This window comes from Lemur catta, chromosome 14 (genome assembly GCF_020740605.2).
Source record: "Lemur catta isolate mLemCat1 chromosome 14, mLemCat1.pri, whole genome shotgun sequence".
NCBI lineage: Eukaryota > Metazoa > Chordata > Mammalia > Primates > Lemuridae > Lemur > Lemur catta.
Genome location: NC_059141.1, coordinates 9,434,098 through 9,457,332, shown reverse-complemented (window position 1 = coordinate 9,457,332; position 23,235 = coordinate 9,434,098). Strand labels below are relative to the sequence as shown.

Sequence of the window (23,235 nt, the reverse complement as noted above, 5' to 3'; positions counted from 1 at the left end):
CACTTTTGAAGTGGTGAAGATGTCTCAGTCATTAAGATGGTAAAATGCATTATGCATATGATTTTAAAACTGATTTTAGTCTTCTCTTTATGGAGACTTCCTTGGTATGGCACTAATGACATGAAATGTTTTATATATTTTAGTGATGAATGAATTGAGTGTCGGCCGGGCGCAGTGGCTCATGCCTGTAATCCTAGCACTCTGGGAGGCCGAGGTGGGAGGATCGCTCGAGGTCAGGAGTTCGAGACCAGCCTGAGCAAGAGTGAGACCCTGTCTCTGCTAAAAATAGAAAGAAATTATACAGACAACTAGAAATATATATAGAAAAATTAGCCGGGCATGGTGGCACATGCCTGTAGTCCCAGCTACTCGGGAAACTGAGGCAGAAGGATTGCTCAAGCCCAGGAGTTTGAGGTTGATGTGAGCTAGGCTGATGCCATGGCACTCTAGCCAGGGCAAAAGAGCGAGACTATGTCTCCAAAAAAAAGAAAAAAAATGAATTGAGTGTCACTAGATTGTTTTAGTACTTGCCTAAAAAAACCACTGGAAGACTCCACTCCTTCAAGGCATTGGAGAGAAACAAAGAAAAGCCTGGCAGGGGCCTCTGCTGGAGGCCTGGTTCCTGGGACAAGCCTTGTGGATATTGCTTTTGTTTAAATATGAGTTTAATTGTGTACAACTATTGTGTGGGAGAAGTAGCTTGTTTTTTTGTCTACTAACAACTCACGTTATTAAAACATAGGTATTCTGATGATTGCATAACTGAATTTTATTAAAATCACTGAGTTATGTACTTACAATGGGTGAATTTTATGGTATATAAATTATATCTTAATAAAACTATTAAAAACATGTAAGTCAGAGGTAGCTTTTATTGTAGCCTGTTGTCATTACTCCTGATTTTTTCTTAATTTAAAAAATGAAATCTCTAATTTAATATCTTATAGGTGACTTTTTTTCATGTGCTAAAGTTTCTTCAGAATACTTTCCTCAAGTACTATCTTGGGTAGATTAAAAAAAAAATTCTTTCCTCAAAGCAACAATTTTATTGGTAATATGACATCTCTACCAAAATATAAATTATCTAAAATGTAATTCAAATCGTCGTTTTATATTCATTTTCTAATTCATGAAGATCTCAGAATTATTTATTTTACAGGTGACTAGGTTCCTGGTTAGCCCTTAAGAGATTCTTTAATTGTACTTTAGCTAACCCATTCAGTGAATAGCCTTAAGTCTTGGAAGCAGGCAGCTAAGTGTCTGAGAGGATTCCATTCTTTGCATCTTCTCATCTGTCCTGTATTTGTTTCCCTCCTATTCCATTTCCTTTCTCCCCAGGTACCTTGGTGCTGAATGGTCCATCCTTCTCTCTTTGCTCCGCTCAGCTTGTTCCATCATCTTATGCTTCAGAATTTCCCACCCCTCTTATCTGAGCTCAAGGCTCCTTGGAACAGTCCACCTCCCTGGTAGAAACAGTGCTTGAACTAGTCCTGTGAACGGGACCCATAATTCTGAGCTCTCCAGAGGGTCTTTAAACAGGTGTGCTGCTTATTCCTGAGCATATCTAAGTGGCGTGAGAGATTTTTATATTTTCAGGCAGATGTTCGAGAGGCAGGCCAGCCTAGCCTCAGATGTTAGCCCACTGTCATTCCTTTTTCTAGCCACAAACCTATTTGTTCTTAAACTCCAGTTGTTTTCCTCAGTGATATGTATGGCAGTGATATTAAAAGTTTGATTTTTAGCCTCAGAAAGAGAGGATTGTTAAGGTAAAAATGACTTATATGGGCCACCTATAAGGAAAAATACTTCCTATATGTATTCCCTCCTTATATTATTTTTGGACTTTTTTTCTTATTGAACATTTTTAAATAGTTCCAGTCAAATTATTGTCAGGGCTGATTTTTTAAGAAAGGGGATTCTTGATAAACGTAATAAGTTCTCATTTACTTGGCCAGTAACAACCAGCAAGAGCAAAATATGAAGACTATTTAATGTACTTGGTTATCAGGTTTGTTAACAGCCTATGGGCTTGAGTCCCTTTGTGTAGGGACCAATCACCTCCAACCTGGAAGCATTCTTATGCCACTTTTCAAAGCAATAATTTATCTTCATGATAAATTTGCTTCTTGAATAAAATCCTGATTATCTTTAGTACACTGGAGTTTAATAGACGGAAAATTATGTAATATATTAAAGTTTTCAATAAACATAAGAAAACATCTTAGCACTTTAGTGGGATAAGCTATAATTATCTGAAAAAATATACTATTATATAGAAAAATCATTTTGCCTAATGGTACTTTGTAAGTTAGGCTTTTCTAGTTTCCTAAGACTTTTCCATTTTTGTAGGTACAAAAGAGTTTATAGAATATAATAGATTATTTCAAGATTATTTCATTTCATGGAAGATCTTTATTAGGGATTTTACTTCAGTCCTAAGCTTCACAGGCTAAGCTGAATATGCTTCTAATTGCACCATTTGGTGCTTTTGAAATAGAGCCTATTAAAAATGTTTCTTGCCCTAGATGCTGTGCCTATGAGTCATTGTCAATTTTCTATAAACTCTGACTTAGGAAACTTTAGTAAGCAACAGAGCAACAGTCAAAAAACATTGAATAGTTACTATGTTTAGAAGATGAACAAATTAATAATTAGCTCTTTAGTCACTGAGCATTAAAAGCCTAATGTAATGTACTTTAGCTACCAGGTACCTGACATTGAAAAAACCAGCACTGGTGTGGTAGCATTACTTGTTATTCCACTTACTTGATGTATGGTGCTTCCTGAAATATATTTAGGGATATGTGGTACCCCATTTCCATTAGAGGAAGAAAAAGCATTTTCTCTTAATGTAGTTCAAAAAAATTGAAATGACTATAAATATAAAACAAAAAAGTTATTAAACATACCACAAATTGATATCTTTAGTAGAAATTTAAATTCATGCATCAATGTGTATAATACCTGCTTTCTATACTCAGGCTTATATTCGTTTAAAAGTGCTAAATGGCCAATTAATAGCTTATGTAACAGGTATCAATGAAGTAGCTTTTATGGACACTTAGGACTGAATTTAAGTTCTTACCAAAGATTTGCAAATAAGTCTGAATCTTTCAAATTGGAACATAATTTGCCTTGGGATTTAAGATATTTTCCCAATTATTAGATTCTCTTAGAATGTATTGCATGTTAATATATATAGTTCAGTAGTCCCTCAGTATAGGGGGAGGAATTAATTCCAGGACCACCTGCATATACCAAAATCCTTGCATACGCAAATCCCACAGTCAGCCCTGTGGAACCACATATACAAAAAGTAAGCCCTTTGTTGTGTGGGTTTCGAATTCCTCAAATACTGTATTTTCGATCTGCATTTGGTTGAAAAAAATCTAAGTGGACTCATGCAGTTCAAACCTGTTTTTTTCCAAGGGTCAACTGTATGTAATATTTCTATTTTAGTCTATTTGGGCTGTTATTAGAGAATACCATAGTCTGGGTGGCTTATAAATAACAGAAATGTATTTCTCACAGTTCTGGGGGCTGGGTAGTCCAAGGTCAAAGCTCTAGCAGATTCAGTGTTCAGTGAGGGCCCACTTCCTGGTTCATGGATGGCCTCTTCTCACTGAGTTCTGATGTGGCAGAAGGGATGAGGAAGCTCTCCTGGGTTTCTTTTGTAAGGTTACTAATGCCATTTGTGAGGGTGGAGCACTCATAACCTAATACCACAGGCCCCACTTCATAATACCATAACCATTGGGGGTTAGGATTTCAACAGACAGTCAGCCCTCTGTATCTGTGGGTCTTGCACACACAGATTCAACCAACCTTGGGTTGAAAATATTCAGGAAAAAAACCAATAAAAATAACAATACAATAGTAAAATTAAATCAAACAATACAGGATTAACAACTATCTACATAGCATTTACATTATATTAGTATAAGTATTATATAATATTGGTATTGTATAAGTAATCAAGAGATGATTTAAAGTATACAGGAAGATGTGTGTAGGTTATATGGAAATACTATGCAGTTTTATATAAGGGACTTGAACGTTTGTGGATTTTCGTATCTGCAGGGGTGAGGGGTCCTGGAATCGGTCCCCCATGGATAGTGAGGAATACTATATGAATTTTGGAGGGACACAAACATTTAGCCTATAGTAGTCTGCCCTTACCCCCTGCCCCAATTTATGTCCTCACATGCAAAATACATTTATTACATCCCACATCCCGATAGGCCCAAAAGTTTTAACTTGTTCTAGATCAGCTCTGAAGTCTAAAATCCAAAGTCTCATCTAAATATCATCTAAAGCAGATATGGGTGAGACTCAAGGTATGATTCATCCTGAGGGAAATTGCTTTTCATCTGCCAGCCTGAAAAACCAAACAAATTATGTACTTTCAAACTGCAGTGGTGCAATAGGCACAGAAGAGACACTTCTATTTCAAAAGAGAGAAATAGGAAAGATGAAAGGGATAATGGAGCCCAAGTAAGTCCAACCTGAGAATGCTCCTTTTTGGGTCATTGTTCTGCACTCTAAGCCCACTGGCGTAGAGATTCTGTATTCCAGACCCACTGAGATGGGGGTCCTGCCTCCACAGCTCTACCCAGCAAGAGTTGTTCCCCTAGGGCTCTGCTGGGTGGCTCTGTCCTGATGGTTTTGGGCAAAGGCCATCTCACCTGTTGAAAGCAAGGAAATGGCCCCCCTTTTGAAGCCAAGGAGGCAGCCTTGACAATCTCTGAATCACTTTCTGAAGGGTCATTCTTCCCTTGTCTTGAAGAGTGCACATGCTTAGCCAAATAGCTCTATGGTCCTGTCATGTGAAATCTAAGAAGTCTCACAGCCATCCTGCATTCTCCCCACTGCTTTCCCTTCAGCTCAAATTGGCAGTTCTGCTGGGGTAGCCTATGAAGTCCATGGTCTGCACCCATACTGATCTCCTTATCAAAGGAGCACTTGTCCACACCCTTAGTGTTCTCCCCTAAACACTCTGATGCTTTTCAGTATGGATAGAATTTTTCAAATCTTTAAGTTCTGCTTCCTCTTTGCCTAACAATTCTGTCTTTAAGTCATATCTCTCTTTTCACATTTTACTATAATCAGTCAGGAGCCAAACTGTACCTTTGACATTTTTCCTAGAAATAGCTTCAGCTTAAATATCCAATTTTATCACTCTTAAGTTCTACTTTCCATAAAATGCTAGAACATGAACACACTTCAAGTTCTTTGCCACTTTATAGCAAGGATCACGTTCTCTCCATTGTCCAGTGACTTCCTTATTTCCATCTAAGTCTTCATCAGAATGGCCGTTACTGTCCATATTTCTACTAACATTCTGTTCAGGATTACATATTCTCTGAGAAGATTGAGGCTTTCTCTACAGCTCTCTTCTCATCTTTCTGAGCCCTCATCAGAATTGTCTTTAAAGGTTCATTCTTGGTAATGTAGACCTTTTCTAGCATGCACCTTCAAACTCTCTTCAGCCACTTCCAAAGCTCCTTCCACTCTTTAGTGTTCGTTATAGCAGAACTCCCGCTTCTTGGTACCAAAATCTGTATTAGGGCTTTTCAGAACCTGTGTGTCTGTGTGTGTGTGTGTGTGTGTGTGTGTGTGTGTGTGTGTACAGTTGACCCTTGAATAGATGGTTTTGAACTATGTGGGTCTGCTTACATGTGGATTTTCTTCCACCTCTGAGACAGCAACACCAGCCCCTCTTCCTCCTCCTCCTCCTGCTTCTCTTCCACCTACTCAATGTGAAGACAATGAGGATGAAGACCTTTATGATGATCCACTTCTACTTAATGAATAGTAAATATATTTTTTCTTCCTTATGATTTTATTAACATTTTCCTTTTTTCTAGCTTACTTCATTGTAAGAATATAGTGTAAAATACATATAACACAAAATATGTGTCAATCAACTATTTATGTTATTGGTAAGGCTTCCCCCCAACAGTAGGCTATTAGTAGTTTTTGGAGAGACAAAAGTTATACCTGGATTTTTTACTTCCAGTGGGAAGAGGGCGTCAACACCCTTAACCTTTGCATTGTTCAAAGATTAACTGTATATACCAATTGTATTTATATAAAGAGATTTAGTATATATAGAGATTATTATATAAAGAGATTTATTATGGGGGATTGGCTTATGTGATTATGGAGGCTGAGAGGTCCCAGGATCTGCCATCTGTAAGTGGGTGACCAAGAAAGCTGATGGCATAGTTCCAGTTTAAACTCAAAGGCTTGTGAACTAGAAGTGCTGATACCTGAGTGCTGTAGAAAATGATGTCCCAGCTCAGACAGACAGGCAGCTTTTCCCTCTGCCTTTTTCTTCTATTCTGGCCCTCAATAGATTGCGTGACACCTATCCACGTTGGTGAGGGCAGTCTTTACTCAGTTTACCAGTTCAAATGCTAATCTCTCTGGAAACACCCTCACATATACCCAGAAACAATGTTTTACTAAGCTATCTGGGCATCAGCCCAGTGAAGGTGACACAGAAAATTAACCATCACAGGGTCATTTAAAGATATTTCACACACTTTAAAAAAGATCAAGATTAGTCAGAGATTCTGTTCATGACAGCAACAGACTAGCAGTATTTGATGAGAATAATGGCTAAGAGTTTTCCAAAACCAACTATAATTATAAATACAAGCCACAGATGGGAGTACTTGGAACCCCAAGGGGAAAAATATAAAAAAAACCATATTCAGGTACCTCATAGTATAACTAATGAAAACTACAGACAAAGAGGACATCCTAAAAGCAACCAAAGAAGAAACACATTAAATTCAAAGGCAAGTAGTAAGCTGTAGAAATAATGCAAGCCAGAAGATAATGGAATGACAATGACATCTTCAAGGTGGCTGTCTAGAATTTTATACCTTCAAAAAGCAAGGAAAATAGACATTTTGAGATAAAAACTGAACTTGTCACCGGCAGTCTCTGCACTAAAAGAAATACTAAAGAGAGTTCCTCGGGCAAAAGGAAAATGATTCCAGATGGGAGTGTAGAGACGTAGGAAGGAATGAAGAGCAATGGAAAGGGGAAATAAGTTGGTATATTTAAATGAATTTTGCATCATATGGGGTTTAAATTTAATGTAGAATTAAAATGCACAGCAATAATAATAAGGAGATAGAAGGGTTGGTATTCTAAGTCCTTTCATTGTCCAGGAACTGGTAAAAGTATGAATTTACGTTAGGCTTTGATGAGTTGGGGTTTGTGTTGTCATCCCCTACTGTATAACCACTAACAGAATAAAATTTAATACAAAATAATAAAAAGCTAATAAAGGGGAGAAATGGAATAATAATGATTTAAAAACTTAATCCAAAAGAAGGCAAAAAAGGTATACATGGAACAGATAGGACAAATAGATGGTATATCGATTCCTAAATATATCAGTAATTACATGTGAATAGACGTGATGCTCCAACTAAAAACCAAAGATTTCCTACTGGGAAAACAGTAAAATCCATCTACATGCAGCTTTCAAGATAAAAACTTAGATGCATGTGTACAGAAAGATTGAAAATTGCACAAACATTAACCATGAAAACTGACGTAGCTATGCTGATATCAAAGTAGACTGTAAGGCAAGAAGCATAGAGAGAAACATTTCAAAAATATCAAAATGTTCAAGTCACCAGAAGGATATGACAATATAAAATTTGTATGCACCTCAGCATAACCTCAAAGTATATAAAGAACAGTGAGTCATTTGGCTTACGTTTTTTTGTTTAGACCGTCAACTTCAAACGACAGAGAAATACGTGCGTATTCTTGTTAGTAGCTTCAAAGAGAAGAAAGGAAAGGTGAGCAGACCTTTCCAGAATTCTTTTTCCTTCTTTACTAACATATCTCCATCCTCTGACATACCTGATGCAAACGTAGATTCTTCTATGGCTCTTTGAGCATAATCTGCAACAACCCTTCAAGAAAAATATTTATATTTGAATATCCTTACAAAAGATTCTGTAGTATCCATCTCTGTCTTTGGGTTAGTATTTATTGCTATGTCTATATAATTAAAAATTCTTGCTGGGTGAGGTGATGCGTGCCTGTAATCCCAGCTACTGGGAGACTGAGGTGGAAGGATCACTTGAGCCCAGGAGTTCTGGGCTCTAGTGTACTCTGTCCATCCGGTGTCCACATCCAAAGTGGGCATTAATATTGTGACTTCTTGGGAGTGGGGGACCACCAGGTTGCCTAAGGAGGGGGTAAACCAGCTTTGGCTGGAAACAGAGCAGGTCAAAACTCCCATGCAGATCAGTGGTGGGATTGTACCTGTGAACAGCCACTGCACTCCAGCCTGGGCAACACAGCGAGATCCCATCTCTAGGGGGGAGGGTGGTAAAAAAAAGAAAGAAAGAAAAAATAATTATCAGTTTCCCTGTGCTGGCTCCTTGAGTCATTGCACAACTATGTGAGTGCTAAGGCAGCCGCATGCTTCCTGTTTTGTCATTTCCCAGCGTGTCTTCCGTGGATGTTCTAGAAGTGGACCTAGAAGGGGTAACTCTTTGTCCTCAGGAATATAGTCTGCAGTATTGGGGCTTGCAAGGAGGTAAACACATGACAATCATTATTAGCAAATGTACCTTCTCTTCATCTTTACCTTTGTTCTTCACATGAATGTTTGTAGAGAGATAAATTGGAAAGCATCCAAAAGAGCAGTGAAAATAGAATCCACAAAATAAATTACAGCTGCATGCTATGAACATAAGTCATTTTTAAGCTCTCAAGTAAAATGAAAAGGACTAATGCCAAGAATGGTAACCAGTACTTTCTATCTCTGCAGGTCTCCTTATATGAGAGAACTAACACAGCAGGGTTTGGATTAGATTTGAAGAATTTCCATAAGAGTGGGGGAGATTAGTCAAAGGGAGCTTTAGTTCTCCTGTAATATTTAACCTTATAAAAAATGGGAATATATTCATATATTCCCTCTATAATTTTAATAAAAAATAAAAAAGATTGCTAGATGTGCATTGTTTTGGAAATGTCTTTTCTATATGTCAGTAGGGTGGTTCGCCAAATCTAGAAATACGTAGATGCAGGACTCCGTAGTGGTAAGGTCATGAGTAGGGTGATGTAATGGTTAACTTTATGTGGCAACTTGACTAGGAAGGGATGCCCAGGTAGCTGGTAAAACATTTCTGGTGTGTCTGTGAGGGTGTTTCCAGAAGAGATTAGCATTTGAATCAGTAGACTGAGTAAAGAGGATCCACCCTCACCAATGTTGGTGGGTACCATCCAATCCATGGAAGGCTGGAATGAAACAAAAAGGTGGAGGAAGGGTGAATTTGCTATCTCTGTTTGAACCTGGACATCTATCATTTTCTGCCCTCAGACATCAGTGCTGGTTCTCGGGCGTCTGACTCAGACTGGTACTTAAATCATCAACTGCTCAGCTTTCAGTCCTTGGACTGGAATTTATACTGTTGACTCCCCTGGACTTGCACTGAATGACACCACAGGCTTTCCTGGTACTCAAGCTTGCAGATGGCAGATTGTGGGACTTCTTGGCTTTCATAATCACTTGAGCAATTCCTATAATAATTCTCCTCTTATATGTATATATCTTATTGGTTCTGTTTCTCTGGAGAACCCTAATGCAGAAGAAAGTATTTTTTTCTAAAGTTGAATGAAAGTCTGTATCTTGTGGCTGGACACAGTGGCTCATGACTATAGTCCCAGCACTTTGGGAGGCCGAGGTGGAGGATTGTTTGAGTCCAGGAGTTCAAGACTGGCCTGGGCAACATAACGAGATCCCATCTCTACCAAAAAAAAAAAAAGTTAAAATCTGTATTCTGCAATTACTCATTCTCTTTTAAATGAGCCACTTAATTGTATAGAGCAGACAGTTGAATCTTTTCCAGGATGTTGTTCTAGCTTGCCCTACTGGTCATCCTTTTCAAGATAATCACTTCCTAATCAGTTTTCTTATCGTGTGGGGAAGTCAGGTTTCCTTGTTTCTCTTTTCCTGGAGGATCCAGGGTTACAAAATTGACTTCCTCCTACCCTCAATCCCGTTTAAAAAGTTGGGAAAAAAAAAAATCTTTGTGCTATTAGACCTTGCTAGATTAAATCAGCTTTTGATTCCTTGTTACACTGTACATCCTGATCTCAACATGGCAGCTTTAATTGAACCAAAGCTCTTTTCCCCTGGTGGGTACGATAGCCTGATTTGGTGCTTTTAAAAAATTTTATTCTAAAATTATGCCTGATGGATGCTGGGGTTGTTCAACAATAGTGATATATTTTTACATTTGTCTTGTTTTAAAACTCTTAGTATAAAAAATATTATTTAGATCATTTAACTTTGTAACTCAATATACACATTTCTGCTGGTCTTCTCAGACTTTTGTGTGTTAGTGGTTTTGTTTTGTTTCACCTAAAGCCAACTAATTACAGGAATAGAGATTGCTATTATTTTCCTTGACTGGTTTTTGTTTTTGTTTTGTTGTCTAGAGTGAATGATTTTTCCTGGAAATAGCTCAGTGTTGAGGTCATAATTTTTCTATTCTTTTCACTGTGATAATTTTGATTATTCCTTTGAACACTACTTGAGACAGCTACGTCTTTTTACAAATGTTGACATATTTTGAGAATTAATAGGCTGTACTATCATAACCTCCATTTTTGGCAGAAAATACACTTTTTAGTTTTATAGTCCTTTCTTTAGTATATAGGACTCCTAACAAGTCCGTGGCCCCCACACTCCCTGCTGCTAAATTATTTCAAAGCAGATGCTAGGTATCATATTTATCTGCACAAATACTTCAGTGTGTATCTCTAAATATGAAGGGTTTTCTTCTTTAGCATAACTACAATCCTATTACATCTTAAAAAATTATTTCATATTCAAAGTTCACTTAGTGTCTCAAAAGTGCTACTAAAAATTCATATATGTATATTTCCAACTTCTCCAAATAATTCTATAGAATAAATTTCTAGGAGAGGAACAGATTGGATAAAACATCTACAGTTTGAATTTTGATGCATCCCCAACACTGAGTATTATCTTCACCAGAGATTTCTTTTTGATAGTTTTTTTTTTTTTTTTTTGAGACAGTCTCACTGTGTCACTCGGGCTAGAGTGCAGTGGCATCATCATAGCTCATTGCAGCCTCAGACTCCTGGGCTGGGCTCAAGCGATCCTCCTGCCTCAGCGTCCCAAGTAGCTGGGACTACAGATGTGTGTCACAATACCTGGCTGATTTTTCTATTTTTGTACAGATGGGGGTCTCACTATGTTGCTCAGGCTGCTCTCAAACTTGTGGTCTCGAGTGATCCTCCTGCCTGGGTCTCCCAGAGTCCTGAGATTATAGGCTTGAGCCACTGCACCGGGCCTTCTTTTTGACAATTTGATAAAGTGATCTTCCTATTTTAATGTGTATTTAATTATTGCTGAGCTTAATTATGTGTTTTATGTTTGTCTGTACTCCTTCCATAAAGTCCAGATTTATATCTTTTTTACTATTGGGATATCACCTTTTACTTATTGATTGATAAGGCTCTTTATATTTTATAGATACTAACCTTTAGTGTGCCATATGTGTTGCAGATAATTTCCTATTTGTCATTTGCTTTTCATTTTGTTTACAGTGTCATTTACCATCCAGATATGTTTTATTTTCATATGATCAAATCAGTCCATTTTGTGATTTCTGGATTATGTAGCATGCTTCCCAAAGGTCCTTCTCCTCTAAGATTATAAAATGTCTCCTATATTCTCTACTAATGTTTTGTTTTTTTCTGTTTGTATTTTTAGCATTAGCCCATCTATAATTAATTTTTGGGTATGGTTTGCAGAAGGAATTTAACTTTTTTCCATATGGAGAACCAGTGATTTCAACACCATTTGCTGACAGACCAACCTTTCCTCATCCTTATCATCATTTATTAGATGCCCATGTTCACATGGGTCTGTGTCTGGCTTCTCTATTCTAGTAATTCATTCATGCATTCCTTTACCAGTATCACACTGTTTTATTTACTGTAGTTTTAGAGTACATTTTGCTATCTGGGAAGGCAAATATTTTCTCAATTTCTTTTTGTAAGTGTTACTGGATATTTTCACACATTTAAGTCTTTCAAGTGAAATTCAAAATAGATTTAAATTTCACTAAAAGTCTCACTGGAATTTTGACTTAAATTGCTTGAAATTTCAAGATTAATTTGAGAGATACCAGCAACTTTGAAATACTGAGTAATACTGAGACTGCCCATCCAGACATATTGTGATTTCATTTATTTAATTTTTTGCATGCTATAAACAAAGGTTCTGTGGTACTTTTCATATAGGTATTAGAGATTTCTAATTGGAATTATTACCAGAAATTATATTTCTCCTGTTGCTAATGTTTTGAGACCTTTTTCTATTATATATGAAGTGGCTTATATTAATGCTTATTGTATGTTTATGTCTGTGGACTCTCTTCTTTATTATTATTGGTTTCTCAAGGTTTTAAAAATTTTCCAAGTATATAATGTGGTTTCATTTCTTGACCATATGTATTCTTTGACCTTTGGTATTGCATCTGGAGCCCATGCTTTTTCCCAGAGGCCAAGGTTTAGAAAATGGAAAATGATCTAGCACATGGTAAAGGGTTGATGTTAGTTTCCTCCCTTATTCTTTTCAGTCTCACAGTTGATCAAAAAGAAAAAGCTGAAGTAAAATTCGTAAGGAAATAGATATTTACTAGTTATAATCTAAGTAATTAATCTACCTTAATTTCTCTCTTTGGAAAATGGTATGATAGGTGGCTGGAATTTTTTTCTCTCTCAACTTTCCTTTAAATTTACTTGGAAAAAAAAATAAAAGAAAAATATTGGTACATATGATTATGGTAGAACCAAAAACCTTTTTTGCCATTTATTTTTTGAAGAAACTGGATTCTCAAATAGGATTGTGACTCAGGCATTTAACCAAAGCTCATGGGGTTCCTTCTTTATTTTCCAGATTTGAATTTTTTTTTTCAATTAAAAGAGAGGTACAGAGTCATGAGGGAAAAAAAAAGTTGAACGTCATAGAAGACTGTGAGTCATACATTGATGAGTATTGAGCCTGAGTGCTGGGTGAATTTGGATTTATTGTTCCCTGTACTTTTGTGTATGTTTGAAAATGTCTATAATGGAAAATTTTTGAAAATCCTATCTGGCCAGTTACCAGCTCTGTTGCCTGGGGCAGGTTATTTGAATGTTTTTAATTTTTCAACTGTCAGATGGAAATAGCATCTACTACCAGGGTGTTGTGTTACGAAGTATCGGTAAATTACCTTGTGATACTTACCTTATCGTAGATGTTCAGTAAACATTAACTCTTAGGAATAATAACATGAATTATAAAAATTAATCCTCATAGCTACTCTCCAAAGTAGGGAGTTTTATCCCATTTTTCAGATGAGAAAACTGAAATTTGGAGCAGTTACATACTATGCTGTGAAGTACACAGGAAATAAGTAATGGAACTAAAACTTGAGTCTGAATTCTGACCTCAAAGTCCAGGACATTTGGAGCCTCCTTGAAAAGGGAAGACTGCTATTTATGAAATTTTGTTTCTGTTATTTGAGATCATTTACGGTGTAATTTCTCAGATTTACTCTTCTTCATAACTCTAAGGCATACCGAATGTCAGTCTGTAGCATTTTTTTAAAGAAGCACCTCAATTTTTCACATTTTTGTGTATAAGTAGTTAAGTCTAAAAATATGCATATTTTGAGTTTGTAAGTTGAGTTTAAATATTGGCAGTACCAATGTTTTTGTTGAGAAAGGATGCCTTTTGTTTTTCCAAGTGAGTTTGGGTATGGGGTAAAACCTCTGTCTGAAAGTTAAAATGTTGATATTTTTGGTATTATACCATTATATGGTTTATTGGAAAGATTTATTATATTTGATATAATGCATATTGTTTTCGTCATTGCTGAATTTATTAAAATCACAATTTACAGTATTATGAAATGAATCCAGAGGAAATCAGGGCAAGAAGATGCAAACTAGGAAGAAAGCTTTGTCTTGGCTTGTCTGGTCAACTGCAGACTCTGAATTGCTCACTATAAAATACAGATTATTCCTGTGAGGTTAAGAGACCTATTGTAAGAATTTCCTTTTATTCAACAAAATTTATTGACATGCAACAGGTTATTACATGCTATGTGCTGTATTATATGCTATGTGTTAGGTTTATTATAAGTTAGGTGCTTGGTAACTTCTCTCCATGCCCAGTGAATTTCCCAGCACATGATAGGTCCTCAGTTAATGTTTTGGGATAATGAATAATGAAATGGCCTGTAAAAGCCTTGAAACTTTGGAGTAAATTTCTACCCTACTTTTCTTTAAAAGATTATGAAATGTTCTAAACTTTTGCATTTATGAAATGCTTAAAGCATATCTTTAAAGCACTGTCCTTAAAATGAGGGTTGATTCATATTTGGGGGGAAACTAGGGGAAGTTGAAATACTATATATCTTTTTAAAAGTGTTTTTTTCATATGGGAAATATATATCATGTTATTTTTCTATAATTCTCGAAACACTATTCAATAATTTCTGATTTTCGACGTAGTGTTTTTTTTTAACAGTATAGCCTCATAAACTGAAAAATTGCTTTTTTCATAGACTACTTTTCATTTAATTAAAAATCTTTTGTTAGAAGTAGAAATTTGGATTGGAAAGATAACCATTGGGCCTTTGGGTGTTTGCTTCTTTCTCTCTGGTATTTATTAAAGATTTTTTTCATTTGTTTTACCATTTTCCCCACATTCTCCTCAATGTTTACTTATCTGCTCAATCCTAATGTACACATAAAGTAGTTTTGGAATTGCCAACTCATATCTTTCTGAAAAATAAATTTACTAACCAGAGTACAACACTGCATACAGTTCTTTTGTCTTTATCCTTACAAAATACTGTCTTCCAACCAGAATACTATATTGCATACAGTTCTTTTTGTCTTTATCCTTACAAAATACTGTTTTCTAAAGTTATTTAGAAAATAAATAACTTTCTTGCTTGTCTCCTTACAGTATGGTTTGATTTTCAATTTGTAATAGAGTGGCGTTTGTGTTTTGTTTTGAGTTCCCCCTGCATTTCTTTATTTTAGGGGATATATGAAACGTTACCATTGTTATAAGAGTCCGAGCTATACTGGGAGACCAGTCATTTGCCAGGGTATCCTCAGAGAACTGTCATTTCCCTCATCCCTTCTATCCCATTTCCATTTCTTCCTCCTTCCTACCTCATTTCCACCTGCTCCCTCTAGGTGACCAATCTCATCAACGTCTGGCATATCTCTCCTCTTTCATTTTTGGTACAAATGAGCCAGATATATATGGTCATGCATCACTTAATGATGGGGATACTTAATCATGGGGATGAGAAATGTGTCATTAGGTGATTTCATCACACAGGAACATCATAGAGTGCACTTACATTATAGATGGTGTAGCCTACTACACACCTAGGCTATATGGTATGGCCTTTTGCTCCTAGGCTACAAACCTGTACAGCCTGTTACTGTACTGAATACTGTAGGCAATTGTAACACAATGGTATTTGTATATCTAAACATATCTAAATGTAGAAAAGGTACAGTATAAATACTGTGTAAAAGATAAAAAATGGTATACCTGCATTGGGGACTTAGCATGAATGGAGCTTACAGGACTGGAAGTTGCTCTGGGTCAGTCAGGGAGTGAGTGGTGAGTGAATGTGAAGGCCTAGGACATTCCTGTACACTACTATAGACTTTATAAACACTGTACACTCAGATTACACTAAATTTATATAAACATATTTTTCTTCAATAATTCTTTTGGAATACCTCCTGAGGGACCTGCCTGAGACTGTTTTACAGTTAATTATTTTTTAATAAGTAGAAGGAGTATACTCTAAAATAATAGTAAGTACAGCATAGTAAATGTATAAACCAGTAACATAGTCATTTATTACCAAGTGTTATGTAGTGCACATAATTGGATGTGCTATACCTTTATACGACTGGCAGCACAGTACATTTGTGTACACCAGCATCACCACAAACACATGAATAATGCATTGTGTTACCATGCTTATGATGCCACTAGGCTATAGGAATTTTTAAGCTCCATTATAATCTTGTGGGACCACTGTTGGGTACGCAGTCTGTCATTGACCAAAACATCTTATATGGTGCATATCCCTCCCTCTCTCTCTTTCACTCCATAACCTCATATTTTCTTTCTTACTTGAAAGGTAGCACACTAGAGATATTCTTTTGTGCTTTGATTTAATAATATATTTTATTATATTATTATAATACGGCCTTATTATATACAGTCTGCCTCTGTGTTGTGGGTTTTGCATCTATGGATTCAACCAAACAGGGATTGAAAATACTTTTAAGAAGTGTATGGTTGTATCTGTACTGAACATGTACAGACTTTTTTCCTTTTCATTATCCCTAAAATAATACAGAATGACAACTGTTTACATAGCATTTAGATTGTATTAGGTATTATAAGCAATTTAGAGATGATTTAAAGTACACACGGGAAGACGTACATAGGTTATATGTAAATTCTACACCGTTTTATGGAAGGGATGCCTGCATCTGTGGATTTTGGTATCTGGAGGGGGGATTCTAGAACCAGTCCCCCACAGATACCAAAGGATGACTGTATATTAATAATATATCCAATTTATCCACTTATTGCATCCAGGAATCATTCCTTATTAGTTCATAGAACAGTTCTAATTCTTTTTTTTACAGTTGCATAGTATCCCGTTGCATGGATGTGTCATAGTTTATTCAACCACTCCTGTGTTTGGGCATTTATATTCTTTTTAGCATTTTGCAGTTATAAACTGCTGCAATGAATAGGCTTGAATATATATACTTTTGTTTTTGAGGTAAATCTTCAGAGTAAATTCTTAAGAGTGAGATTGCTGTATTAAAAGGTTAGTACATATGTTGTATTGTTAGGTATTGCTAAATTTCTCTGTAAAAGGTTATATGTGATGAACTGTTTTTTAATTTGTTACTGTTGTTAGGTTATTCACCTGCAACTTGCCAGAACAACAGCACTCTATAAATACCAGACATTAATGTAGCTTTTCTTTTACAGATCTTCCATGGTGGCTTATTCTAATTCGCCAGAAAGCATTGGTGGGCAAACTCCCAGGAGACCATGAGGTCTGTAAAGTTACCAAAATTGCTGTGCTGTCACTTTCTGAAATGGAACCTCAGGATCTTGAGCTAGAGGTAAAGTGAAATAAAAGGAAATTTTATGGAAACCTGATATAAATGTAATAGCAAAAATGTGAGGATTTGGTTCAATATGCCAGAAACATGCATTTTTAGAGCTGGATAATATCTTTAAAATAATTTAATCCTGTAGTTTTCAAGTTTCATTTTAGGGCCGGGCGTGGTGGCTCACACCTGTAATCCTAGCACTCTGGGAGGCCGAGGCGGGTGGATTGCTCGAGGTCAGGAGTTCAAGACCAGCCTGACCAAGAGTGAGACCCCGTCTCTACTAAAAATATAAATAAATTATCTGGACAACTAAAACTATATATATATGGAAAAAATTAGCCGGGCATGGTGGCACATGTCTGTAGTCCCAGCTACTCGGATCGCTTGAGCCCAGGAGTTTGAGGTTGCTGTGAGCTGGGCTGATGCCACGGCACTCAACCCTGGGCAACAGAGCAAGACTCTGTCTCAAAAAAAAAAAAAAAAAAATTTCATTTTAGTAGTGGAACTCTTGTTTCAAAATCTGTGAAATTCAGTATATCAGACACACAAAAGCAGGGCTGCTCTGGTTGAGGTGGTCTTGGTGGGTAGGGCCTGGGGGCTCCTTGGGACCCTGTCCAATTGGTCTCTCCTGAGGAAGCCACCTTCTGCTTCCAGGGAGCCCTAGGGCTTTGCACGGTATAGTTTGAAAACTCCTGATTTGGGAGAAACCGTAGAGTCAAAATGGAGAGATTTAACTTTTATTATATCCTTTTTTTTTTTTTTTTTTTTAGACAAAGTTTCACTCCGCCACCCAGTGCAATGGTGAGATCACAGCTCACTGCAGCTTTGAACTCCTGGGCTCAAGAGATCCTCCCACCTCAGCCTCCCAAGTAGCAGGGACTACAGGCATGCCACCACGCCTGGCTAATTTTTTTGTCCTTGTTAGAGACCAGGTCTCCGTGTGTTGCGCAGGCTGATCTTAAACTTCTAGCCTCAAGCAATCCCTAAAGTGCTGGGATTATAGGCATGAACCATAGTGCCTGGCCTGTATCCTCTTTTATCTATATTTCTTGAAATTTTTCTAAAGCATGTATTTCTCTTGTAATTTTTTTTTAAAGTTTTTTTTAAAGAAAGAAAACTACTGATCTAGTGTAATTTTTTCATTTTACAGGGAAGGGCTTAAGCCCCCAAGTTAGAGTGACTTAAGGCCAAAATAATAATAATTTTTTAATAATCTTATTATTTTATTAAATGATTTTTTTTTTTTTTACCACAAGGTGCTGCCTCCCAGTAGAAGTAAGCCGTGAAACCATTTATATCCTGTCTGCTATGGGTGTGGGGATTTGACATCTAGAGATTGTCATCTCTCTGACATAGCCTGTTTTGTTCACTATGTGATGTGCCAGGCAGGCCCTGTGTGTTACATGGATCATTACATTTAGTCCCTAGGACCACCCTATGGGGTGGGCACTGTTACAGATTAAGTCGCACAGCTGGCACAAGACGGGTCTGGATCTGGACTCAACCAGTCTGGGCCTGTATCACTCTGCTGAGCTGCCTCCCTGTCGCCTGAACAGCAGGTAACAAATAAGAAAGCACATACGGCCTCACAACCCAATACGTGTTTTTCCGTGCTCAATTCTTGGGGAAGATGTTTGGGGACAGGGTTAAATTGCTTTAAAAAAAAAAAAAGTAAAAATATTGTTATTTTTATGCTTTAGATTTCACTGGAAGTTTGATGATCTAATTTTAAGAAACTAAAATGAATTTAAGAGGACCCTGATATTAACTATTTGTTACAGGAATCAAAAGATTAGAGTACTTCTCCTTTTAGTACTAGTGCTAGCATACCATTTAACTAATTCGCTGTTGCTGATCCAGAGACAAAGAATTTAGGTGGCCATTAATTAGGCCTGTTAAAAGCAGATATTTGCAGTTTTTGTTTGCATTTTATTTTGGGGAGGAGCAGCCAGACTAACAAAAATTGTATTCGTTTCCTAAGCCAGTAAATTTGTCATCAGTGTCTTTTGAATGGCTTTGCTGATGGATTGAAAGATCAGCGTCACTTCCAGTCACCAACCTTTCCCACTGGGCCGGCACACAGTTTGAGAGCATCAAGCCTGGGGTCTCCGGCAGTTCGATGGAGAGCAGGGAGCAGACTTGTCCAGCACTTTGTCCACCCCTGGTCATCGATTTGCATATTTGGCACTCCCAGCCCTGGGGAAATTAAATGTGAGGCCTCATCCAGAGAAGGTTGGGGCCTTTGTTGGACTTTTCAAGGAGATTTTCTGCCGTCCTTCATGGCCACCAATCTAATATTTTTTATTGAGACTAGTACCTGACTATAGGATAAATGGGGGGGGGGGGAAGAAAACAACTTTAGGAATAACATTTACTTGTAATTTTTAAACAAAAATGGGAATACTATGAAAGCTTTAAGAATTTTTTTATTCTTCAGACTTTTCCTTTTCTCTCCCTATAGGCTCAGGACAAGAGGTTATCTTCCAATAGAAAGGAAAATAAGATTTCCCCGCATGACATAGTTGAGTATTTTTGTAGCTATGGGCTGTACAGTGTAAACCGCAGCACTTATCAGGGTACCAAAGATTATGGTCCGTGGAGAGAGTTGGATCTACGTAATCACTCTTGCTATTAGGGGTAAAAGTAACTGGAGAAAGCATTTCTGCATCCTATCTCAGTGAATAGGTTGGTACATCTTTCTCTCAAGAGATTATAATTTTAGAAATTTGTACTTGTGCCTCTTTAAATCCTGTTTTATAGTAAAGGAACTTTGTAGCAGTGAATAATAAGGACAAAGAACAGCTATGTTGAAAATCATGAATTTCTTATTTTTCTTCTAACATGTTCATTTAAATTGTGCTGTCCTTATTTCAGTTTCCAAATCACTCCATTTAAAAGGAGCTTTTGAAAGCTTAATCGTTTTTATGTTTCTCTGATTATACAGTAAATTGTAAAGGAGAAGGAAAAAATCCCACCGCCTAGCAACAATCATTGTCAGTGTTCTAGGGAGTCTTAGTGGTTGTTTCCATTTGCCCCCAAGCTCTTTGGAGGAACAATATTGTTTTTAAGTTTTTCAGAACAGTTTTTATATTTTGCATTTTTGCATATTTTTTCCTACTTTACTCCTATTTTTAGGAACAGACATATGCACATAAAAAGACTTTGTTAAACAAAATTAGTTGTTTTGTCTTCTTTGTATGTCTTTATGATTTGGGTGTCTGTGTAGCACGTTGAATAATCAGCTGCTTTTATTCTCTCCAGCAGCACCCTTGGGCTCTTTATTGTGGTCAGTGTTCTCAGATTTGCTAAAGCCTTGTCTGTCCTCTGCAACTCAAGCAGAAGCAATTGTATTTCAGAGTCTGGTGTTAATAGAGTTTCTAGTTTTCTGCCTCAGTTGCCTTTTTACCTCATGTGTATGCTTTATTTGTTTGCCAGATTTTTTTTTTCTGTAATTCACATACCATATTGCTTACCCATTTAAAGTATATAATTCAGTGGTTTTTAGTATATTCAGAGTCATGTGACCATCACCACAATCAATTTTAGAACATTTTTGTCACCACCCCCGAAAACCCTATCCTCGTTAATAGTCATTCCTCATTTCCCTGCAAACCCAAGCTCCCCCAGCCCTCCTCAACCACAAATCTTTCTGTCTCTCTAAATTCATCTGTTATAGACATCTCTTATAAATGGAATCATACAGTATGTGGCCTTTGTGACTGACTTCTTTCACTTAGCACAACATTTTCAAGGTTCATGCTTGTTGTAGCATGTATCAGTACTTTATTCTTTTTTATTGTCATATAATATTCCATCGTATGGGTATACCGTATTGTATCCATCCATCACTTGATGGACATTTGAGTTGTTTCCACTTTTTTGCTGTTATGAATAATATGACTGTCAACAATTTTGCATACAAGCCTTTGGTGGACATTTGCTTTCATCTCTCTTGGGTATATACCTAGGAATGGAATTGTGGGATCATATGGTAACTGTTTAGCCTTTTGAGGAACTACCAGTTTTTCAAAACAAGGTGCCATTTTTTAAAAAATGATCTATACAAAACTATGAAGAATCTGTAGGGTTCAAATAAATGAAAACATAGGTGTTCTTTCTTTTGAAAAAATACCCTTTAAAATTTTATAGGCTTCTGTTCCATGTCGGCATATCTTATTTGCTATATCTCATTGCTTTAATAGATAACGGTATCATTTTCCATATTTAATTTCTCATCAGACATCTGTTTGAAATTTTAGCTCCAGATGGATATAGATACCAACTTTTAAAGCAAAATCATTTATTTTCCTTTTCTGAGATAGCAGCAGCAATATCAAGCCTTAATCTTGGCTGTGAAACGTAAGTTGCAAGAGTAATAGAAAAACTAGGGGAGTTCCATAGAGCTGGTGGTAGTGGTTTTCTTTTTGAGACCGTGTATATTGAAGTTGTGATAAGGGCCTAACCACACACCACACAGAACTGGCCAGGCCTCTGGAAAAAGGAAGGTGATCTGCTGTTAACGCTCTGTGTTGTAATCCCAAGGGCTCTGTCTAAACAAAATATCTTAGGACTGGAAGGGATCCCAAGAAGTAATTTTCTCTATCCCTGTTTTTTGGCAGGACTGAATTTAACCATTTCAGGAAGATAGTGGTCTATAGTACTTTCTCTTCTAAAGATGATTTAAAATACTCATTGGAAATGTTTGTGTTTACAGTGATGTAAAATGTTCATTTAGAAAAATCAGTTTTGAGGGAGAGAAGGCCTTCCAGTGAAGGTGGTTCAGTGAGTTTGTGCTTTGTCATACAGACTCATGATCCTTTTCCAAACACTTTGGGGCCTTATTGGTTTTAGAATTCAGGTTTTGGGGGGTTTTCAAAAGTTTATTCCACATATTCTTTACACTCCCAGGGGTCTGGAGCATTATCTCCAATACAGCACGTTAATATTTCTTAAAGAATCGTGTGAATATTCATATGAAGGGAGGTAAATGATGACTGTTGATATCCTCATATCTGTTCAGGGCATGTTTTGCCATTAACTGTGAGTTTTTAACAAACTTAAAAAAATAAACTTTCAGGTTTCACAGTTTTCTGGATTTTGGAATTGTGGATAAGGAAGTTAAGAGATGATGTGCCTATATCAACTTTGTTCCATGCCTGAGATATGAGGGTAGATAAAAGAAAGAAAAATAGGAAAACAAAGAAGACATTGCCAGGCTTTTTAAGAAGCATCTTCATAGACTGTAAATGGAACAGTAGATCGAACTAAAGTCTGGCCTTCTGGGTCTAGGTCCAGAAGCCAGCAGTAGCAGGTGGAAATTTGGCCCCCACACAGTAAAGGGGACGAAAAGGGGTTCATGGGAGTGGGAGCCTGGAGCCATGCTTAGTACCTGAAGCTTGGTGCTCAGGTAGAGCTCCCAGATCATGAGAGGTGGTTGTCAGACTGTCTGCACTGAGTAGGATAAACCTGGGTAAAGAATCCCCCGTCTGCTGTGCCAGGAGCACTTCCATTGAGAAGCGCTGGTCTGGCCAAAAGATAAAGATCTGAATTAACACAGTAGCAGTGGGCATGAAGTGGTTGGGGTTGGTAGGAGAACTTAAGGAGAATAATGGAAGATGACTCCAAGTTTTCTTGCTTAAGTGGTCCAGTGGGTGATGTAGTCAGTACCTGAGAGAGGGCATACTAGAAAGAGGACAAGATTTGGGAAACAGATTTCGGTCAGTTTTGGAGATGCTGCGTTGGAGGGACTAGCGTGTCTCAGTGAGAGGGAGGTGTCATATATAAGGCTCTCAAGCTCAGAATGAACAAGTGGGGTTAACAAGCATAGTACTAGTTAAAATGAGGAAAGAAGGTGACATTTTCTAGACAGAGCAGGGAGAATGACAAGAGAGCTGAAGATAGATGGTTGGGAACACCATCACGTTTAGAGACAGAAAGACATCAACAGAGGAAACAGGAGGAGCAGGTACAGGTGGGGGAAGAACTTTCCCT

At 37.1% G+C, this 23,235-nt stretch overlaps 1 protein-coding gene across 1 annotated transcript in view; it reads left to right on the top strand.

The window, feature by feature from the left end:
* The window catches only part of INPP5F (inositol polyphosphate-5-phosphatase F), an 80,781-nt gene that overhangs the window by 28,769 nt on the left and 28,777 nt on the right, over positions 1-23,235 (top strand). The window contains exon 3 of the mRNA XM_045568817.1: positions 17,117-17,253. Coding sequence (XP_045424773.1) covers positions 17,117-17,253 — 137 coding nt within the window. The remainder of the gene's footprint in view (positions 1-17,116; positions 17,254-23,235) is intronic.